This window comes from Sesamum indicum, linkage group LG1, assembly GCF_000512975.1.
Source record: "Sesamum indicum cultivar Zhongzhi No. 13 linkage group LG1, S_indicum_v1.0, whole genome shotgun sequence".
NCBI classification, from domain to species: domain Eukaryota; kingdom Viridiplantae; phylum Streptophyta; class Magnoliopsida; order Lamiales; family Pedaliaceae; genus Sesamum; species Sesamum indicum.
Genome location: NC_026145.1, coordinates 992372 through 1009348, shown reverse-complemented (window position 1 = coordinate 1009348; position 16977 = coordinate 992372). Strand labels below are relative to the sequence as shown.

The window sequence follows — 16977 nt, the reverse complement described above, 5'->3', positions numbered from 1 at the left end:
TTTTTCCCCCCCCCCCTGAATTCCGCTGTTATTGTATCGGCTATTATTGTTTCCTTTTAGATGTGTTTTCACAGACATTATTTTTTTGTTTTCTGCAGTTTAATAATTATATAGTAAAATGAGTTCTCGGAAGAAAACACCCTTTCAGAAGCATAGAGAAGAGGAAGAGGCGAAGAAAAAGGCATTTCCATTCTTCATTCCCTCATTTCTATCTTACTCTTGATTAGGAAGTAAAATTTTGACATTCTTTTTGTCTTAATGCTAAGCAGATTCTCATTTAACTTTATTTCTTGATATTTCCAGAGGGCAGAGGATGAAACAGCACGTTTATATCAAGAGTTTCTAGAATCATTTCAGGCTGATAATACTCCAGGGTCGAAGGCCTTTGTAAGAGGTGGAACCATTAACCCTAATGAGAAGCTGAAAAATGATTCCGAAGGTTAGTTGTGACTCAGGAATATCTTTCCATATCTTTTTTTTTTTTGTTATATCACACAAGTAAGTTAATTATTTGTTATTTGTTATGCTATGCGGATAAATGAATGATTTCTTTTTTGTTACATGGACGCATTGATAAAAATATGGGCCTTTTCTATTCATTCGCGGATGGCAGGTGGAAATTCCAAAGATGAGGGTTCTGGTTTAAAGAAAGGGAGTAGGTAATCAAATGCTTTTGTCAACTATGTTGCAACTGCTGTGAGAATTATGGTGATAACATCATCAGATGCAGACTTTGCTGCTTGGGTTTTCAAGATATACTTAGTTGATTAATACCGTATTATCGACCTCTTGCTAGTATTCGTGTTCCTAATATTAACTAAAGCTCTATTGATTTATCCGATGTACAAAGATCATTTTTTAGTCTTGTGGAGATTCTTTTGATTTATTTACAAAGTGTTTCATTCATAGCCCAAAATCCTGCAGCATCCATACAATATACTTTGTACTTGAGTCTATATGGCCACTTGACTGTTCTAACTTATAACTAAGTAATATAGTCAGACAATTACGTTGTACTTGACTGGGTTCTTGCTTATGGTCTTGTATCTTGCTTGACCTAATGTTTCTGTGTACGTGGGACATTTAGTTCTATTCTTTCTTTCTTGTCAAGAGAGAAGTGTTCGTGATTGGAAATTAAGTTGTCTCTTTGTTTTGTAGTTCGTTCTTGTGCACTGAATGTTGATTGCGGAAAGTTACAAGAGGGGATGTTTGTTTTGTTTTGATTTTTACCTTTTCTCAATCAACCTTTCAGTCGTCCTCAATAGTAGATATTTGGCTGTATTCATAAAGTACACGTGGGAATTAAAACCTTCTATAGATCAAGTAATGATCTGTGATCCTTCTCCTGGACGCACCAGACCAAGAAGCCACCCAGACCTGTTAATTTATTAGACATTCAGGTCATTTGGGGTTTTCCTTCTGTCTTATTATCTCAACACCAGGTGTGATCAATCTTGAGTTTGCACGTCTAATTTCTTATCAACTCCTTAATTATGATATTACTCGATACTTGTCAGGATGTTTTGAAGGAAAATACTAATGATAGATTTTATCATAGAGGTCCATTAAGACTTTGGTGTGAGACAGTGAATATGACACTAAGCAAGTTTTCTTTTCAAGGATAACAAGTTGGGTTTCAACATACGTACAAGTTATTTGATTTGAAAAGTAGAGTTCGCGAATGTCCTAAAACTAAAAGCATCTCTTTTTTCACATTAAGTGTTCTTGATGCGCCATCTTCTTATTATTGTAATTTGTTTTTATTTCATTTGTTGGGAAATTCTTATTGTTAGCATAGGTGTTAGATTATAGCTGAACTTCATGCAGGTATGTACCATCTTTTATCCCACCTCCAATGGCAACAAAGGGTAAAGAATATGACAAGAAGGTTAGTGCAAAGATGGCATGTTTCTTTAACTTTTCAGTAAACTAATGCGTGATTATTTTCTCAATCATGTTCCTTTTATTGGTTTACTGATCTACAGAAGGAGGAGAAGCCAAAGGAGAAAGAAAAGGGGAAGTCTCGGAACATTGATCATTTTATGGAGGAGTTGAAGCATGAACAGGAGATGAGGGAGAGGCGGAATCAAGAGCGTGACAGCTGGCGTGATACACGTCACAGTGACAATTCAACCGTAAGTGCTTTGTAAAACTGTGTTTCATCAACCAAAGCAGGACATTCTGCTGCAACTTCCTTTCCTTCCTTTGATGCCTTAATTATCTTCCTTTCCTCTTTTCTCGCCAAGATCTGGTCTTTCTGTGCTAATAAATTGTTAAGTTGCTAGCATGCAGTGCATGTGCAGTTTCCCATGTTGGCCAGTGCTTATCATTCTGTAAATAACAATGTCTTCACTTGAAAATGGTGCCTCCAATTATTCTTGTCTTGATTTTCTCAGCCATCCAGTCGGTTTGATGAGCTGCCAGATGAATTTGATCCAATGGGAAGACCTGGATCATTTGATGATGGAGATCCACAAACAACAAATCTTTATGTGGGGAACTTATCACCTCAGGTGAGGTTCTTTTTAGACGCATCATTTTCTTTTTCTCTTCTATAATCTGCTACCTTAAGGATTGAAGAACTTCGAGTCTTGTCTCTCTTTAACTGTACATTTTCTTCACTGTCAGGTTGATGAGAATTTTCTTTTGCGGACTTTTGGAAGATTTGGACCTATTGCCAGTGTCAAAATTATGTGGCCAAGAACAGAAGAGGAAAGGAGACGGCAAAGGAATTGTGGCTTTGTGGCTTTCATGAACAGGGCTGATGCGCAAGCTGCTAAGGATGAAATGCAAGGTCTGTTAAGGCTTTTCAAAAGTATATTTAGTGTTTTCCATGTTATTATTAATTTATAACTGTTATTTTTCATTAATAGTCTAGGCTATACATGAAAGCAATGTAAAACTACATAAATCTCACCTTTTCCTTTAGAATGGATAGAATTCTTCACGTTTAAAGATTGTGCATCCTTGCTTATTTCCTGTTATCTCGAGTGTTTGCTTGAGTATTACCTCGATAAATAGCATGTTTTAAGTGGATAAGATCTTCTACTAATGCAAGAATGACTCAGTTACTAAAGACATCTTTACATTCAGGAGTGGTGGTCTATGAATATGAATTGAAGATTGGATGGGGTAAGTCTGTCTCTCTTCCATCGCAAGCACTCCCTGCTCCGCCTCCTGGACATATGGCAATCAGAAGTAAGGAGGTCAGTAAGTTTTTCAAAAAACATTGTAAGATTGATGTTTCTGTACATGCCATATGTAAGAGCTTTCTTCTTATTTAATAGTGTTGTGTGATGTCACAATTAATAAACATATTAACCTAGAACTCCTTCATTTTTTCTTTTTATTATCTAATATTTTAGGCCAGCTGCGTTTTGATAATTAATGCTTTTGTCTTCTTGTCAGGGTGCTACGGTGATCTTGTCTGGCCCATCTGGTCCCCCAGTAAATTCCATTCCAAGCCAAAACTCTGAGTTGGTAGGTAATCTCATACTTACAGTTAACACACTTTATCTATCTTGGCATGCAAATATCATTGCCAGAAGCTGGAAAGTGGGGCCAATTCCTCTAACTAAAGTAAATAAGTAAGGAAGTGTGCCAAGGAATCTATACCATGTCATTTGAAGTGAATTAAAACTCACTGATCTCCATGACTGCACATTAGGACGAAAGATATTGCTGTCCAGTTCATTTAATCTTGATTTCTCATTCCATAGCCAACCACTTACGACATAACAGATCAGCAATTCCTACAATGTGAAAACAACTAGTTCAGGGATAGACAAGTATCGCCTTTGGGTTTGCATCCAGGCTATCGTGCAACAAGCTATTTAATTTGACTGCCACTTTGTGGTAGCTTAGAAATTCAGACACATGTCTATACTAGCAAAACCGATAAAAGCAGGCCAATCTGCAATTAGTAACAACTCTAATTTTCTCTCATTGATTCAATAACTCTGACTAGCATTGCTGATGCACTTGCTTTGCTTGGATGTCTAGGTTCTTACTCCGAATGTACCTGATATTAATGTTGTTCCTCCTGATGATAATCATCTTCGACATGTTATTGATACAATGGCGCTCTATGTTCTTGATGGGGGTTGTGCTTTTGAACAAGCAATAATGGAAAGGGGCCGTGGAAATCCTCTATTTAGTTTTTTGTTTGAGCTCGGCTCAAAAGAGCATACTTACTATGTGTGGAGGCTCTATTCATTTGCTCAGGTAAGCTTGTCATTTGGGAAAAAGAAGTGTGGTTTTTCTAATTCCAAGGTGCAAAATCATTTAACTCTTTTGTCTCAGTGGACATGTCAAGTTGTGAATCTGCTTTTGTGGTTGTCTTCTGAACTGTCATACGTTTGTAGATTGTTACAGTTGTATACTGAAATTGTCTCTGCTCCTAATCCTTTGTTGCAACTACTATTTTTGTTGCATGATACATAGTTGTCTTCATTTCCTGTTATTTGATGGGTTGAGACCACATATTGAAAGTTTGTAAGCAGAATCCTATTTGTGACAGATTTAATCCCCGACTCAAAGTGAATATAGTCCATTCAAATATATGCTCGGTGTTTGTAACAAGAAGCACTTTCAGCCGTAAATGTTGTTTTACTTTTTCCCTGACGATTGAGGGCCTTGCATTCCTTGTTGATGGTCCGAACAATTGCTCTTTCAAAAATACTTGGTCTGTCTCTGGCATCCCCACCAGTTCATAGGTATACATGGGAAATAAAGTTACATATCAAGTCTGAGTTAAGCTCCTTTCAGATTCAAATTAATATATTCAGTTGCTGTTACGAACTGACATAAATGCGCATACAAAGTAAAAGGGCAAATTAGAAGTTGAAGCAATTAAAGAATTGGGTGCTGTAGTTTCCTTTTCATCAATGACATAGAATTGCTCCTTTATGTTTTAAACTTGCAGTTGTAAGCAGCATATTTTGTCTCATAATCATCTGAGGAGTAACTAGCGAAACATTAATGTCAAACAAATGTGTGCATAATTGCAGGGGGATACACTTCAGCGATGGCGAACAGAGCCTTTCATCATGATCACCGGTAGTGGAAGGTAAACAAAGTTTGTTCTTGAAATGGACATAACAAACTCCCACATTCTGCTTTAAACTTGCTGCCTTGTGAGATAATCCGTATTGATTAGCTCTAGCTGGCAAATCATGTGAAGAGACATAAAACACCTTTTGTCAATGGGAAAGATATCTTGTAGAAGCTCTTTGGAGGAAATGCTTCCTCTTTCAAAATCTCAGTCAATGAACTTTTTTATTGACTCTGTTGTTATTTGTATGTAAAGATGGATACCACCTTCTTTACCAACAGCGAAAGGGGCAGACCATGAAAAGGAGGGTGGAACCACTTATGCTGCAGGCAAAAGCAAAGTAATTTCTGCTCCTTTCTTCTGTGCTGTTAGCTGGAGATACATTGCGTCCATTTTTTTTACTTGTTCTTTGATTTTGGAGTATCTTTTCATTCTCTATTTTGCTATGTTTACAGCGTGTGGAGGTGGAACGTACCTTGACAGATGCCCAAAGAGATGAATTTGAGGATATGCTGCGCGCATTAACATTAGAAAGAAGCCAAATAAAAGAAGCTATGGGTTTTGCCCTGGATAATGCTGACGCTGCAGGAGAGGTAATTCCTTAAGCTAATGTCATTAGACTATGTGCTTTTCCATATATCAAATTACTTGGCAAAGCTGATGATTATCCCAAGAAATGCAATTCATGAGCGTATAGGATGGTGATGTATGGTGCCCTCGTTTGTGAAAATGAACTTGTACTGTACTTAGGAAAGCATTTCTGTGTGAAAAAGAAATTAGATAGACATTGTTTCTTCAGAATTATATTATATATTTTGTGGTTAGAATAATATAAGGAGGTGCAACCATATTCTTTGAAAAAGCAACTCCTAGGAAAGCTATTAGTGGTTACAGATGAACAGTTTCAGTCTGATCTAACCTGTGTAGTTATATTACCTACAATTTAAAGTTTAGTTCTACTATATCTGGGGGAAAGATATATCGTGAAAAATGTACTAATGGTCACCATGTTACATATTGAACCTTGTATGTTAATATCAACAGTATGTGAAGCTTAAACATGTGGAATTCAATTAAATGACCCTAACTTCTGTCAGCTGAAACGGGTGGGGGGGTTTCGAGATCAGGGTTAGGGATGCCAAATCTTATCCCAAGCTATATATGATGTATGATTTTGTCCCCTAGTTGGTTTACTGTCTTCTCTGTTACTTCATTATTCCATTATCTGGTGGTTGAAGTGTTAACTGAGTCCTTGACTCTTAAAGAAACTCCAATTCCAACAAAAGTTGCAAGACTCATGCTTGTTTCAGACATACTTCACAATAGCAGTGCTCCTGTGAAGAATGCCTCTGCTTATCGTACCAAATTTGAAGCAACTCTACCAGACATTATGGAAAGCTTTAATGACTTATATCGCAGTATAACTGGACGAATTACAGCAGAGGCCCTTAAGGTTAGCCGTGAATTTAAGATCTCTTTGCCTGCTTTTCCCCCCAGACTTTGCTTCTTTTCCTTCTTCAGAAGCTAAAGGATTTTCTCCTGACCTTTTGCAGGAACGTGTTCTTAAAGTTCTTCAAGTTTGGGCTGATTGGTTTCTTTTTTCGGATGCATATGTGAATGGGTTGCGTGCTACCTTTCTCCGTTCAGGTAACTCAGGTGTTACCCCTTTCCATTCTATATGCGGTGATGCCCCTGAGCTAGAGAGGAAATCTGGTACTGGAGACACACTGGACGGGCAAAGGATCAACCAAGATGCTGCATTAGCAATTGGGAAAGGAGCTGCCATGAAAGAGCTATTGAGCTTGCCCCTTCCTGAGCTGGAAAGAAGATGCAGACATAATGGGTTATCTCTTGTTGGTGGGAGAGAAATTATGGTGGCACGGCTACTTAATCTGGAAGAAGCAGAAAAACAGAGGGGTTATGAGCTGGATGATGAATTGAAATCTACACATAGCCAGTCGAACTCAGGCAGATACCCAAGTGGTCGGAAGGAAGCAAATTATGAAATGGATCCAGGGCAAATGTCAGGATATAGCAGTTACAGGGAGGACGACATGCAGTCAAAAGCTAGAGGGTCAGTATTGCTGCCCCAGTCAGATCTGTCTTTGCAGCCAGAACTCAGTTCTGGTGATGGAAAAAATGAATCCATACTGCCAGCCTCTAAGTGGGCCCGAGAGGATGATGAAAGTGATGATGAACATGAGAGAAGTACAAGGGACTTGGGATTAACTTATTCATCTTCTGGAAGCGAAAGAGCGGGTGATGACCTGTACAAAACTGAGGAGGTTGATCTTACAAATGATGCTAGTAATTCAACATATCTTGATGGTGGAATTAATGAAGAGCAGAGGTACTGGGATCCACCTTTGCAAATCTTTGTTTGATTTAGTTTTGAAAAAAAATATGGTAGTTCAAGAAGAGTCTGAACTTTTGCTGCCTATTTTGGATTCCATTCCTTAAAAAGAGTTGGGAGAATCCTCAACAGCTCTCCCTTGAGTGACTATTTTTCTTTTCGAAATCTACAAAAAATGGACTCTTTCGTTGAAAGTTTTTCTGTTAAATGTCGTCAGTAAGTTTACAAACATGACTATCTCTAGCTGCGACTGCTTTGAGCTACTATTATGCCAGTCAAACAAGAAATTGGAGTGCGGGCATGAGTCAGTTTTTGGTGCTGTTTCTAATTAATGTTTGTCATTGTTGCGTCCTGTGTTAGAAAAGCGAGCAGCGCATAGAAATTATGATTTCATCTTCTTTAATTTATGAATCCTCCCTTAAGTCTTGTGTACATAATGATATGGTGGTCGACTGTCCCGCAGACAAAAGTTGAGGCGTCTTGAAGTTGCTTTAATGGAATACCGTGAATCTCTTGAAGAAAGAGGAATAAAAAGTTTGGAGGAAATTGAGAGAAAAGTCGACATTCATCGGAGTCGGCTACAAGCTGAATATGGTTTGCTGGATTCAAGTGCAGATACTTTTGCCAGAAGTAAGATGAAGCTTTTCAAGTGTGTTATTACATGTCCATGCATATTGTTTCCCATGCAAAATGTCATTTCTCGTGGTCAATGCAGTTGAAGCAACTTAATTTTTTTGGTGTAATGATATATACATCTCATTATATCTTTTACCCCTAAATCTAGTGCTTGGATTTATTCTTTCTGTGACTGACACACAACTGCACAAGTATATTTTTGCATGTCTTGGATTTGTCTTGACAAATCTCTCCTAACTATCCTGAATTTGCCTGTTGACTCCGTTTGAGGTAATGTTTTGCAGAAAGGTCATCCTCTGAGAGGAGGGACAGACGAGACGATTCACGTGAACCTATAAAGAAACGTCGCCGTAGTAGAAGCAGAAGCGAAAGCCCTCAACGGAAACTCTCCTCCAGAGACAGAGAACGGGAAAGTGATGCAAATCGGGAGAGAGAAAGACGGCGTGACAGGGGAAGAGAGCGGGACCGCGAGAAGAGTGGGAGCAGGGAGAGAGATGATCACGACAGAGATAAGGTGAGAGAGAGAGACAGAGATAGGAGGAGGGTGAAGTGAATACATCCCAATCATATGATGTTAGCGTCAACTCTCTTCTAGTTGGAGTCGTTTGATCGTATTGTACTGATTCGTCTGCGCTAGTATGGCTACATTATGATTCTCAGCAACGTGGTTAGCCGCTAATGCTGAGTTTACGGCTTCCCTTTTCTGAAGTGCACTATCAAGTCAGACTGTAAGTCGTGCTGCATCTATGTGAGAAAATTGTGGGTGGTTCTGTCCTAGAAATATTGTAGCCAAAATGCTAAGGCACACATTAGTTGTATTTTAGTGTTTTAATCTTCATTTCATATTTGGGTGCAGCATTGACCAATATGGATTTGGCTATTCAAATTTTGGCACTTTGATATGGTCCATGCAACTTTATCTGATTCACCTTTGTGTAAGTTATTGAGTTATGCACGGTTTACGGTTCGTTTCTTTTAATTGCAGATTCGTTGTATTTTTTATATCATTTAATATATATATATACATATATAGATAACTTAGGTGTTATATTTATAAAAATGGATTGGCCCAAAAAGACTTAAACGGTCCAAAAAAAAAAAAAAAGATATCGCAACAGTCGAAAGGAGTGCGAAAACTACGCTGCCCCTAGGAGGCTCGATTTGGATGAGGGCCCAACATGCCTTCAGAAAATCCAGTTTAGTTATTGCCCTCAAGTAATACAGTTCAGAAGTGCCTCCGAAAATAAATTAACAAAATGAAGCCCAATTAGTCCATATTCGAGAGCGCTTATCTCATACGACGCCACCGAGTGGCTTAAGTGGCATTGAATTTTTGGAAACATACCTTACAGAATTAGATAAGAATCAACAGTCCGCTTGAGGATACTTGGCACCTCTATCCAGAAGTAATCAATAAATTCCAACAACTTGGACTTTAATTGGGAGAAGGTGTTTTCTTAACCACTTCTTGAAATTCTGGAGAGATATCTTTATTCCTAGTAAATACCTTCATCCACATCGGACTCCAATTGCCCTCAAGAATTGCTCTCTAACTGCCAAGAGATAAATCCCGCCTCCCCCCCTTCCTGGAATTTGGGGAATCCTCTAACCGCTCGAGACTCTCCATCAAATTTGTGGAGAATTTAGTCTCTTCTAACAACTTTGAAATCATACTTTACTAGATTCTTAATCTTTTTCAACCGACTTATGATTGACTATAAATAGAGAGTTTCTCCAGTGGGAGAAAATATATTTTTACACTTTTGAGTCTATATATTACAAGTTCCACCTTCATATTACCACTTTAGCTTAAAGAAATTTGGTACTTTCATACTTCGACCTCTCTTTCATTTGTACTAGTAAACGAAGAATAACGTTCTCAATTTCACTCATCTACACTTTTTTATATTCTTGCATTTGTTTCATTATTATTCACTCCAAGTGGATTGAGCACCAAATTTTTTTGCTCGCATCAGGTGTGCAATTTTTATATTTTTATTTTTGGGTCCAAAATTTGAGGGTGCTTTTGAAATAATTAAAATAGCAAGATATAAATGACATCGGAAAATTGTAGAACAAAAGCATTATGAATATATAATGGTTAGATAGTTCATATACAAAAATAAATATGTTTTTCCGTTAGATAAAATGCGAATAAATTTTAGAGTTGGGTTATTCACATCACATGTATTTACGTTAATTTTTTTTTTAATTCTAAAAAGAGAATATGGGGATAAAGAAAAATATATACAGTAAAATTTCTATAAATTAATAACCTTGGAACTATAAAATTTTATTAATTTAAAAAGATATTAATATATTGATAAATTAATATTTTATTAATTAAAAGAGAGAATTTTAAATTCAGCAAATTTAGTACATATGTATTGAAAATAAATGAATTTATATATGTTTCAATGATTATATTCATATATCAACCAATTCTATGTAACTAATTAAATATATTCATATATAATATCGATTCATTGTATACAATTAACTATTATATTCATGGACGCATGTATCAATTCATTGAAATTACTTAAATATACATGTTTACATTAACTCGTTACACTTAAATAACTATTATAGCCAATTAAATATATTCATATACGACGAATGAAACATATACTATACAAACCTCAATATGGAAATAAAGTAATTCATAACACCCAACCATGTCTTCTCATCTAAAAATCATGGCAGAATCATTCATGAATGATCAAATGCGTAAAGCATTACATACTTCATATTTAATATTTATAATTGTAATATTTATGAATTGTTGATTTGGAGTTTTAATGCGACCTAATATTTATAAAGGGATTTTCCGAAAGTTATTATCTAATCGAATTTGATGATTTTTTACAAAGGCCCAAATTAGAACTGAAAAATTTTATTATTTTAGATAGTGTATTAATTTATAGAGGGTATATAGCGAATACAAAAATTAACTACGACTTAATGGTCAATAACTATATATATCAATCATGATAAAATTTTAATTTTTGCATTAATTTTATTTGATAGTGGTTAATAGTATTCATTTATTACGATTTTAAAATCATTGTGATTTATAGTCTAATGAAAATTTATTATTTTCAATAAATTTATATTTAAAATTTTATTGACACGTGATATGCTATAATTACACATATACATGACCAAGTAGTCATGAAATTACAATATATACACTATTTCGAATATATCCATGTCAATGTCAAATCATAATTAGGATTAAATTTCCTTCTTGGAAGTCATTTCCTAACTCCAACTTCCCATATATATTTTAGTTTTCTCTTACTTGAACTTCAAGTCTAATTCTACTACAAATACATAATACATACCGGAACCCTATATATATAAACTTTCTAATTCTTCTCTTTTCCTCACTTCACACATCTCTCTCTCTCTGGCCATTCCATTCTTGCAAAAACTCAGAAATTGCAGATATGGACGCTCAAAAATAAACTCTTTTCGACGATATAGTATTCGACATTCTAACCCGGTTGAAATCGTTGGAAACCTTGGACACATGCAAATTAATTTGCAAGGGATGGGAAGAGATGATCTACGAGTCGAGTTTCATGCCTCTGTTCTGCCGTAGATCAAGAATGTTGTCAGGTTTCTTCATCCAGGACATGATAGAACATAAGTTCTTCTCCATGTTTGCAACCATTGATGGCTCCACCTCGCCCGATGTTTCCATTGCAAGATTCCCTGATGACATGAAGATCCTGGCATCATGCAATCATGGGATCTTGTGCTATGTGAGACGAAGCGGAAAGAACTACCGTTACTATGTCTGCAAGCCCACTACTCAACAATGGCAGTCTTTGCCTAATCCAAAACTTCATTACGAAACTGTTTCTGTAGCTGTGATGGTTTTGGGATCGGATCCTTTTCGATACAAAATTGTTAGGTTATCGCGACACGCTGAAGAGTAAGCAACCACTCTCTTTCTTGTCTCTCTAATCGAATATTGAACTACGTGAATTTTGTGTCTTTTTTATAACATTTTTTCTTTTTCCTTATAGGTCATTCAAGGAGTACTACACATACAGATGCGAGATATTTGATTCAAAAGCTTGGAGATGGACGGAAGTAGAAGGCATAACGGTTCGATACACAGAGCTAATAATCGACTTTGTCACTGCCAACAACATTGTCTATTGGCTAACAAATGAAGATAACGTAATCGCCTTCCATGAAGCCAACGAGCTCCTCTACAAGTTGTCTCTACCGGAAAAAGTAGTGCAGAAGAGTGATCTCTACGAGTGCAAGCGGTTGGTGGAGTACAAAGGGAGGCTCGGCCTCACTTTCTTGACGGAAGAGGGAAGGATGGCGCTATGGCCGACGCGAGACAGCCGGACGAACGGGATGATGGAGTGGATTAGGGAGGAGAAGGAGGTGATCGTGATTGACGCTGAAAATCTTGAGAAGCATGTGCAGTATCCTTCTCTTGCTGGATTTTACAATACTGGAATTGCGTTCTCGAAGGGGTTTCAAGAAGTGGTGTTCTATAAATTTGGGGAGCGTGATAGTTTGAGTAGGGTGGAGTTGGATTATAAGCTGAGAGATGCACGTGATGTTTTCCAGTTCAGGTCTGATTTGGAGCCTGTAAGACTTGGAAGAGTTTCTTAGTGCATGAACGATGTTGCAAGAAAATTACACACCAAGATTGAGAAAATTAAGATTATGAATATTTGGATAATGTAACTAATAGATTCAGCAATACAATAGTACAGTAGTATAGTTATTAGACGTTGTATGTTTGGTTACCATGACTTGGAATTTTAGTAAAATTGTGTTTGTTACTTATTTTATGTGGATGTACAAATAGGGACAATATTGAAAATGGAAGATGGGTTTGGGTCAGATCCAAATCCGCTAAATTCAAGATTTGAGTCAAAAGCAGTATTCTTTAAACTTATGGACAAAATTACAAATTAGTCCAAAAATTTAGGGTTATTTCAAATTTAATGCCACATTTTACGAAAATTTTAAATCAGCTCCATCTTATGTTAAAAGTTTCACAAAAGGCCAAAAATATTGCAAAAGGCCCCCTCCAGAACTAACAGTCTAGTGTTGGGGCTTTTTGTGCAAGGTCTTGACCTCTGTGACAACTTTTATCAGGATATAAGGTTAAATTGAAAATTTTATAAAGTGTGAGGTCAAGATTATAATAACTTTAAATTGTGGGATTTGTTTTGCAATTTTGGCAAACTTATCATGGGGATGGGGTACACATTGATGTATAAGCGAGCAAGAAAGTCGCAGGTGCGCTTGCTGGGCATAGTAACCAAAGTGCGACTATAGTCAACATTCGCGTTCTCAATTGTCCCTCTTCTCACTAGAGTCACCACCGTTCTCCGTCGGCGGCGTTCTTCTCCTCCTCCACATCTCGTAATGGAAGAGAAGCCTTCAACGATGAGTTCCTCTCCCACCTCCAGCAATTACACCACCAAGACCACACAAGAACTCGCCATTGAAGGCCAAAAACACCTCGAGGAAACAGTCGAATCCGCCTTCCTCATCCTCTCCGCGATGAACGACGAGCTCTGCAACCCCAACCTTTGGTCCACGACCTCCTCCGCCACTTCCGCCGCCGTCTCGGCCTCGGGTCCTCCTAACACCACTAGTGGTGGTGGGACCACCAGTATGAGTAACGGGCACCATTCCAACACCGACGTATTGTCGGACTCATCTTCTGCGTCTTCCTCCGCTTCTGCGTCTCATTCTCATCCTCAGCATCATAATAGCTTTGATATCGGTGGCGGGGCGCTTGACGAAGCTAGACTGCAGTATAAGTCCTCCGTTGCGTCATTACGGTCTGTCCTCATCGCAATTTCGAATTCCCAGAAGGTATGTTTGGTTGGTCATTAAGAGAATTTTTTAGCGTCTCTGTGAGTTGTACGTTGTGCTTTCTACTCTAATTTTGCATTAGATATTAGTAATTTGGATTTCTTTTGGTAAAATTTGGATGAATGGGTGGTATGCGTAAGATTCGGGCTCAATCAAGCTGTGTTTTCTGCATTTTGCTGATAGCCCCTGTACAGAAAATGGAGCTTAGAGTTAGCTTGTGTAGTGTCATGTACAGAAGACGACGACAATCTTGTGTTGGGTAACTAGAGCCAGAATGTGCTGGGTGCTAAAGTTCACAATTTGGATCTTTTCTTGATTTTGCAGTATGTGCAAATGTAGCAAAATTCATTCTGTTGTATTTCGTTGGTTTATTGCAAATGATAGTACTTTCAACTAAATTAGGTTAAGCTATCAGAAGGAGTTCCAACAAGTACTTCACTATCTCCAGCTGATCAAATAGAAATAGAGAAGCTTGAAGAGAAGGCCTCTATCTTAAGAAAGGTACCATTACTTAGTCTCGCAGTGTGAATATTTGAAGTGTCTAGCTTGTTGGTTTTTTCCCTTCTAGTGAAATGCATCTGTCTGTTGGAATATTTGGATTATACATGAGCTATCACCAGAGCCTCTTAGCTGCTACTGTGAATTAAAGTAGAATTAAAGTAGCCAGGGGGATTAATGTGGAAAGATATATTTATGTGCATATTATCATCTGCCACCTTCAGTCCCCCAAAATTTAAATGCTGTCACATAAGATACATTTATTTGATACCATTTAGCACATGGAGGCTGACCTTGGTAGGCAATGACAAATAATTATCATGTAGCTCTCCGTCCAGTCCAGAAGTCTCTCCAATCTTAAGGTGTTCATTGGGCATGTCCTATAATTGAAGATGTAAATCTATTATGCATGCTTTAAAGGTTGACTCCATGTTTGAATGGCTGGAGTAGAATCTTTCTTAAACACAAGTATGCATGGAGATGTGTATTCATAAGATGAAGACTAAGGCTGTAAGCCCAAGGCAAAAACTGCTGACGTCAACTTCTTCAGTTGCTGAATGTTCCAATTAATTATTTTGCATGCATTGGAACTGGCTGCCTTATTTGTGGTTCTCATTTACACATATATATATCCTTTCTCTTGGCGGACAGGGGTGGTGGGTTTGCTATCTGAGTGTAGAAGCATAATGACAGAACAAGCTACAACTTCCTTGTTTCTTAGTTTAATTGTCATGTCATAATATGTTTTGTTCCTCTATTATGTAGACTAATTAGTTTATCTGTAAATAATATTCACTCATTAGCCTTGGGATATGAATTCTTAGGAACTTGCAGTCAAGAACAAATATCTCAAGATTCTGATGGATCAGCTTCGTAATCTTCTAGCTGATATCTCTACTTGGCAAAGTCCTTGTGCAGCATGAGGGTAATTAGGTGTTTATTAATCAAGCGAAGAGAGATGTGCACAAGGTATGGAACACAGAATAACTGTTGTTTCTTTTCCAAATTCACCAGTGTCTGACAATTGATCTTTCCATTTTTCATGTCCTAGGGAGTCAAGAGTGGAACTCTTTGATGGTTGCTGAAGCAGATGGAGCATACAATGAGTATTTGACTTCTATGTGGATTAGTGTTTCATCTGGCCGTTTATACAAGTGACCTTCGATTGGATAAGGAAACATCACGAGCAACATCACTTGTAACCTTTTGTCAAGGAATTTGTCTCTTGACCGATGTTTCACGTGTTGTTAGTTTTTCCTTTCCTCATTTGATCCAGGTTGTATGGTGATCGGACAGTTACTGAAAAAATTCGATACTTATTTATTGATTTGTGTTGGAAGAACATTCCTTACGAGGAGATCTTAAAAGTTGGATGAGGCAGAAACAAGGTATGTAATGTTATTTTGAACTGAATCATTGGATGTGCAATAGATTAAGAACTCAGCTCCTGTACATTTTCTTTGAACAGAGGTAATATATTATTTATTAAGTCGCCTAGTCTGTACTCATGATGAACAGGAATCCAAATCCGAGTTATGATAGTACTTTGTCTATGTAAAGACCCACTTCAGAGATTACATTAATCAGAAAACATTCATGATGATACCAAAGAAATCATACAGTCTGGCAATTGACATTGTAGAGTAGCAAACCCAGTGTTAAAAGGAAACTCGAAGATGCTTTCTCATTGTCATACTTTAAACACAAACAGAAGATTTTGGTTGCTACTTATGTTTTGTCCAAAACCAAATGTTGTCAAAAGATCAAAACATGGAAAGAATATCTGGTCATATGTTAAACACCAATATCTGTACATTAGCTGCAAGTGTCAGCAAGATAGTGATAGGAAACCCGGATATCAGAAAGAACAAACCATTGTCTTCAAAATGCTTTTTGCAAACAACCACTTTTGACCACCTGTTTCCTATAAATTTCATTCGATCGTCCTTTCCTTCTACAAGGAATTCCCTCCCGGATCATTCAAGTGGCTTGGGGTGTGATGAAACCCCCTTTGCTGCAAGATTCAGACTCAATAATCATTGAAGCGGTTATCTTCAACTGAGTGCTCTTACATGGAATCATAACCTAGCAACAGCCGGCTATTGGGATGAAAGGGTCTGCTAGTGGCGAAAGCGGCTGGCAGCCAAGATCGTCGCTCCCTTTGTGGTAGAACACTTTTTGCACATAGAATATCAAGTAGCATTGTGAGGCTCTAACCACCTCTTCATCAACTTCAGTAATCCAAGCATCGTCGCATTTATACCACTGGTTTCTCAGACGTAAGTAAGTTACATAATGGCCAGATTCCAACATCCCTGAATGAGTAACCACAGCAAAAACCTCAAACTCAGTAGACACATCTGTTTCCTCGCCCTCAAAGGAAAAGATTCTATTTCCAAATCTTTTTCTGACTATCGAAGAGGATAAATATGGCCTCATGTCCAAGGAGAATGGAAACTGCAAATGGCGGTCAATTTTTCTTGACATTTTCCGAATTGGAGAGTGCTCGAATCGTTTTATATGCAAGCATAAAACCAGTGGGAGCTTATTGAGAGACATTTGCTTCAGTGCA

The 16977-nt window shown here is 37.5% G+C and overlaps 3 protein-coding genes across 5 annotated transcripts in view; 2 read left to right on the top strand and 1 right to left on the bottom strand.

Annotated features, from left to right (window-relative positions):
* Positions 1-9021, top strand: part of LOC105164128 (protein RRC1) — a 9640-nt gene extending 619 nt beyond the window's left edge. Inside the window, exons 2-18 of one of the 2 annotated variants that reach the window (XM_011082745.2) lie at positions 99-181; positions 304-439; positions 614-659; positions 1828-1888; positions 1986-2135; positions 2397-2513; positions 2629-2794; positions 3094-3206; positions 3409-3480; positions 4003-4224; positions 5010-5068; positions 5309-5393; positions 5509-5646; positions 6282-6506; positions 6607-7403; positions 7870-8036; positions 8327-9021. In XM_011082745.2, the coding sequence (XP_011081047.1) occupies positions 119-181; positions 304-439; positions 614-659; positions 1828-1888; positions 1986-2135; positions 2397-2513; positions 2629-2794; positions 3094-3206; positions 3409-3480; positions 4003-4224; positions 5010-5068; positions 5309-5393; positions 5509-5646; positions 6282-6506; positions 6607-7403; positions 7870-8036; positions 8327-8595 (2886 nt within the window). In that variant the 5' untranslated portion in view covers positions 99-118 and the 3' untranslated portion in view covers positions 8596-9021. Of the gene's footprint in view, positions 1-98; positions 182-303; positions 440-613; positions 660-1827; positions 1889-1985; positions 2136-2396; positions 2514-2628; positions 2795-3093; positions 3207-3408; positions 3481-4002; positions 4225-5009; positions 5069-5308; positions 5394-5508; positions 5647-6281; positions 6507-6606; positions 7404-7869; positions 8037-8326 lie in introns of those variants that run through there. The other variant, XM_011082826.2, reaches the window with a different exon arrangement.
* On the top strand, positions 13317-15821 carry LOC105164042 (mediator of RNA polymerase II transcription subunit 30). Of its 2 annotated transcripts, XM_011082629.2 has the most exons (4): positions 13317-13907; positions 14310-14408; positions 15230-15374; positions 15457-15821. In XM_011082629.2, exons 1-3 carry the CDS (start codon positions 13452-13454, stop codon positions 15326-15328), a joined length of 654 nt encoding a protein of 217 aa, XP_011080931.1. In that variant the 5' UTR covers positions 13317-13451; the 3' UTR covers positions 15329-15374; positions 15457-15821. The 2 variants fall into 2 exon arrangements, with proteins under 2 accessions (XP_011080931.1, XP_020549690.1); XM_020694031.1 differs by lacking the exon at positions 14310-14408.
* The window catches only part of LOC105163957 (ubiquitin carboxyl-terminal hydrolase 22), a 2993-nt gene continuing 2079 nt past the window's right edge, over positions 16064-16977 (bottom strand). The window contains 1 exon segment of the mRNA XM_011082527.2: positions 16064-16977. This exon segment is cut by the window's right edge and continues 12 nt beyond it. Within this exon segment, the coding sequence (XP_011080829.2) occupies positions 16491-16977 (487 nt within the window). The 3' untranslated portion in view covers positions 16064-16490.

Bases quoted from the DNA above. Each gene is read 5' to 3' on its own strand.
- LOC105164042 (XM_011082629.2), top strand. From the start codon at position 13,452: ATGGAAGAGAAGCCTTCAACGATGAGTTCCTCTCCCACCTCCAGCAAT. The intron at 13,908-14,309 runs GTATGTTTGGTT...CAACTAAATTAG, and splicing joins CAATTTCGAATTCCCAGAAG to GTTAAGCTATCAGAAGGAGT. The intron at 14,409-15,229 runs GTACCATTACTT...ATGAATTCTTAG, and splicing joins AGGCCTCTATCTTAAGAAAG to GAACTTGCAGTCAAGAACAA.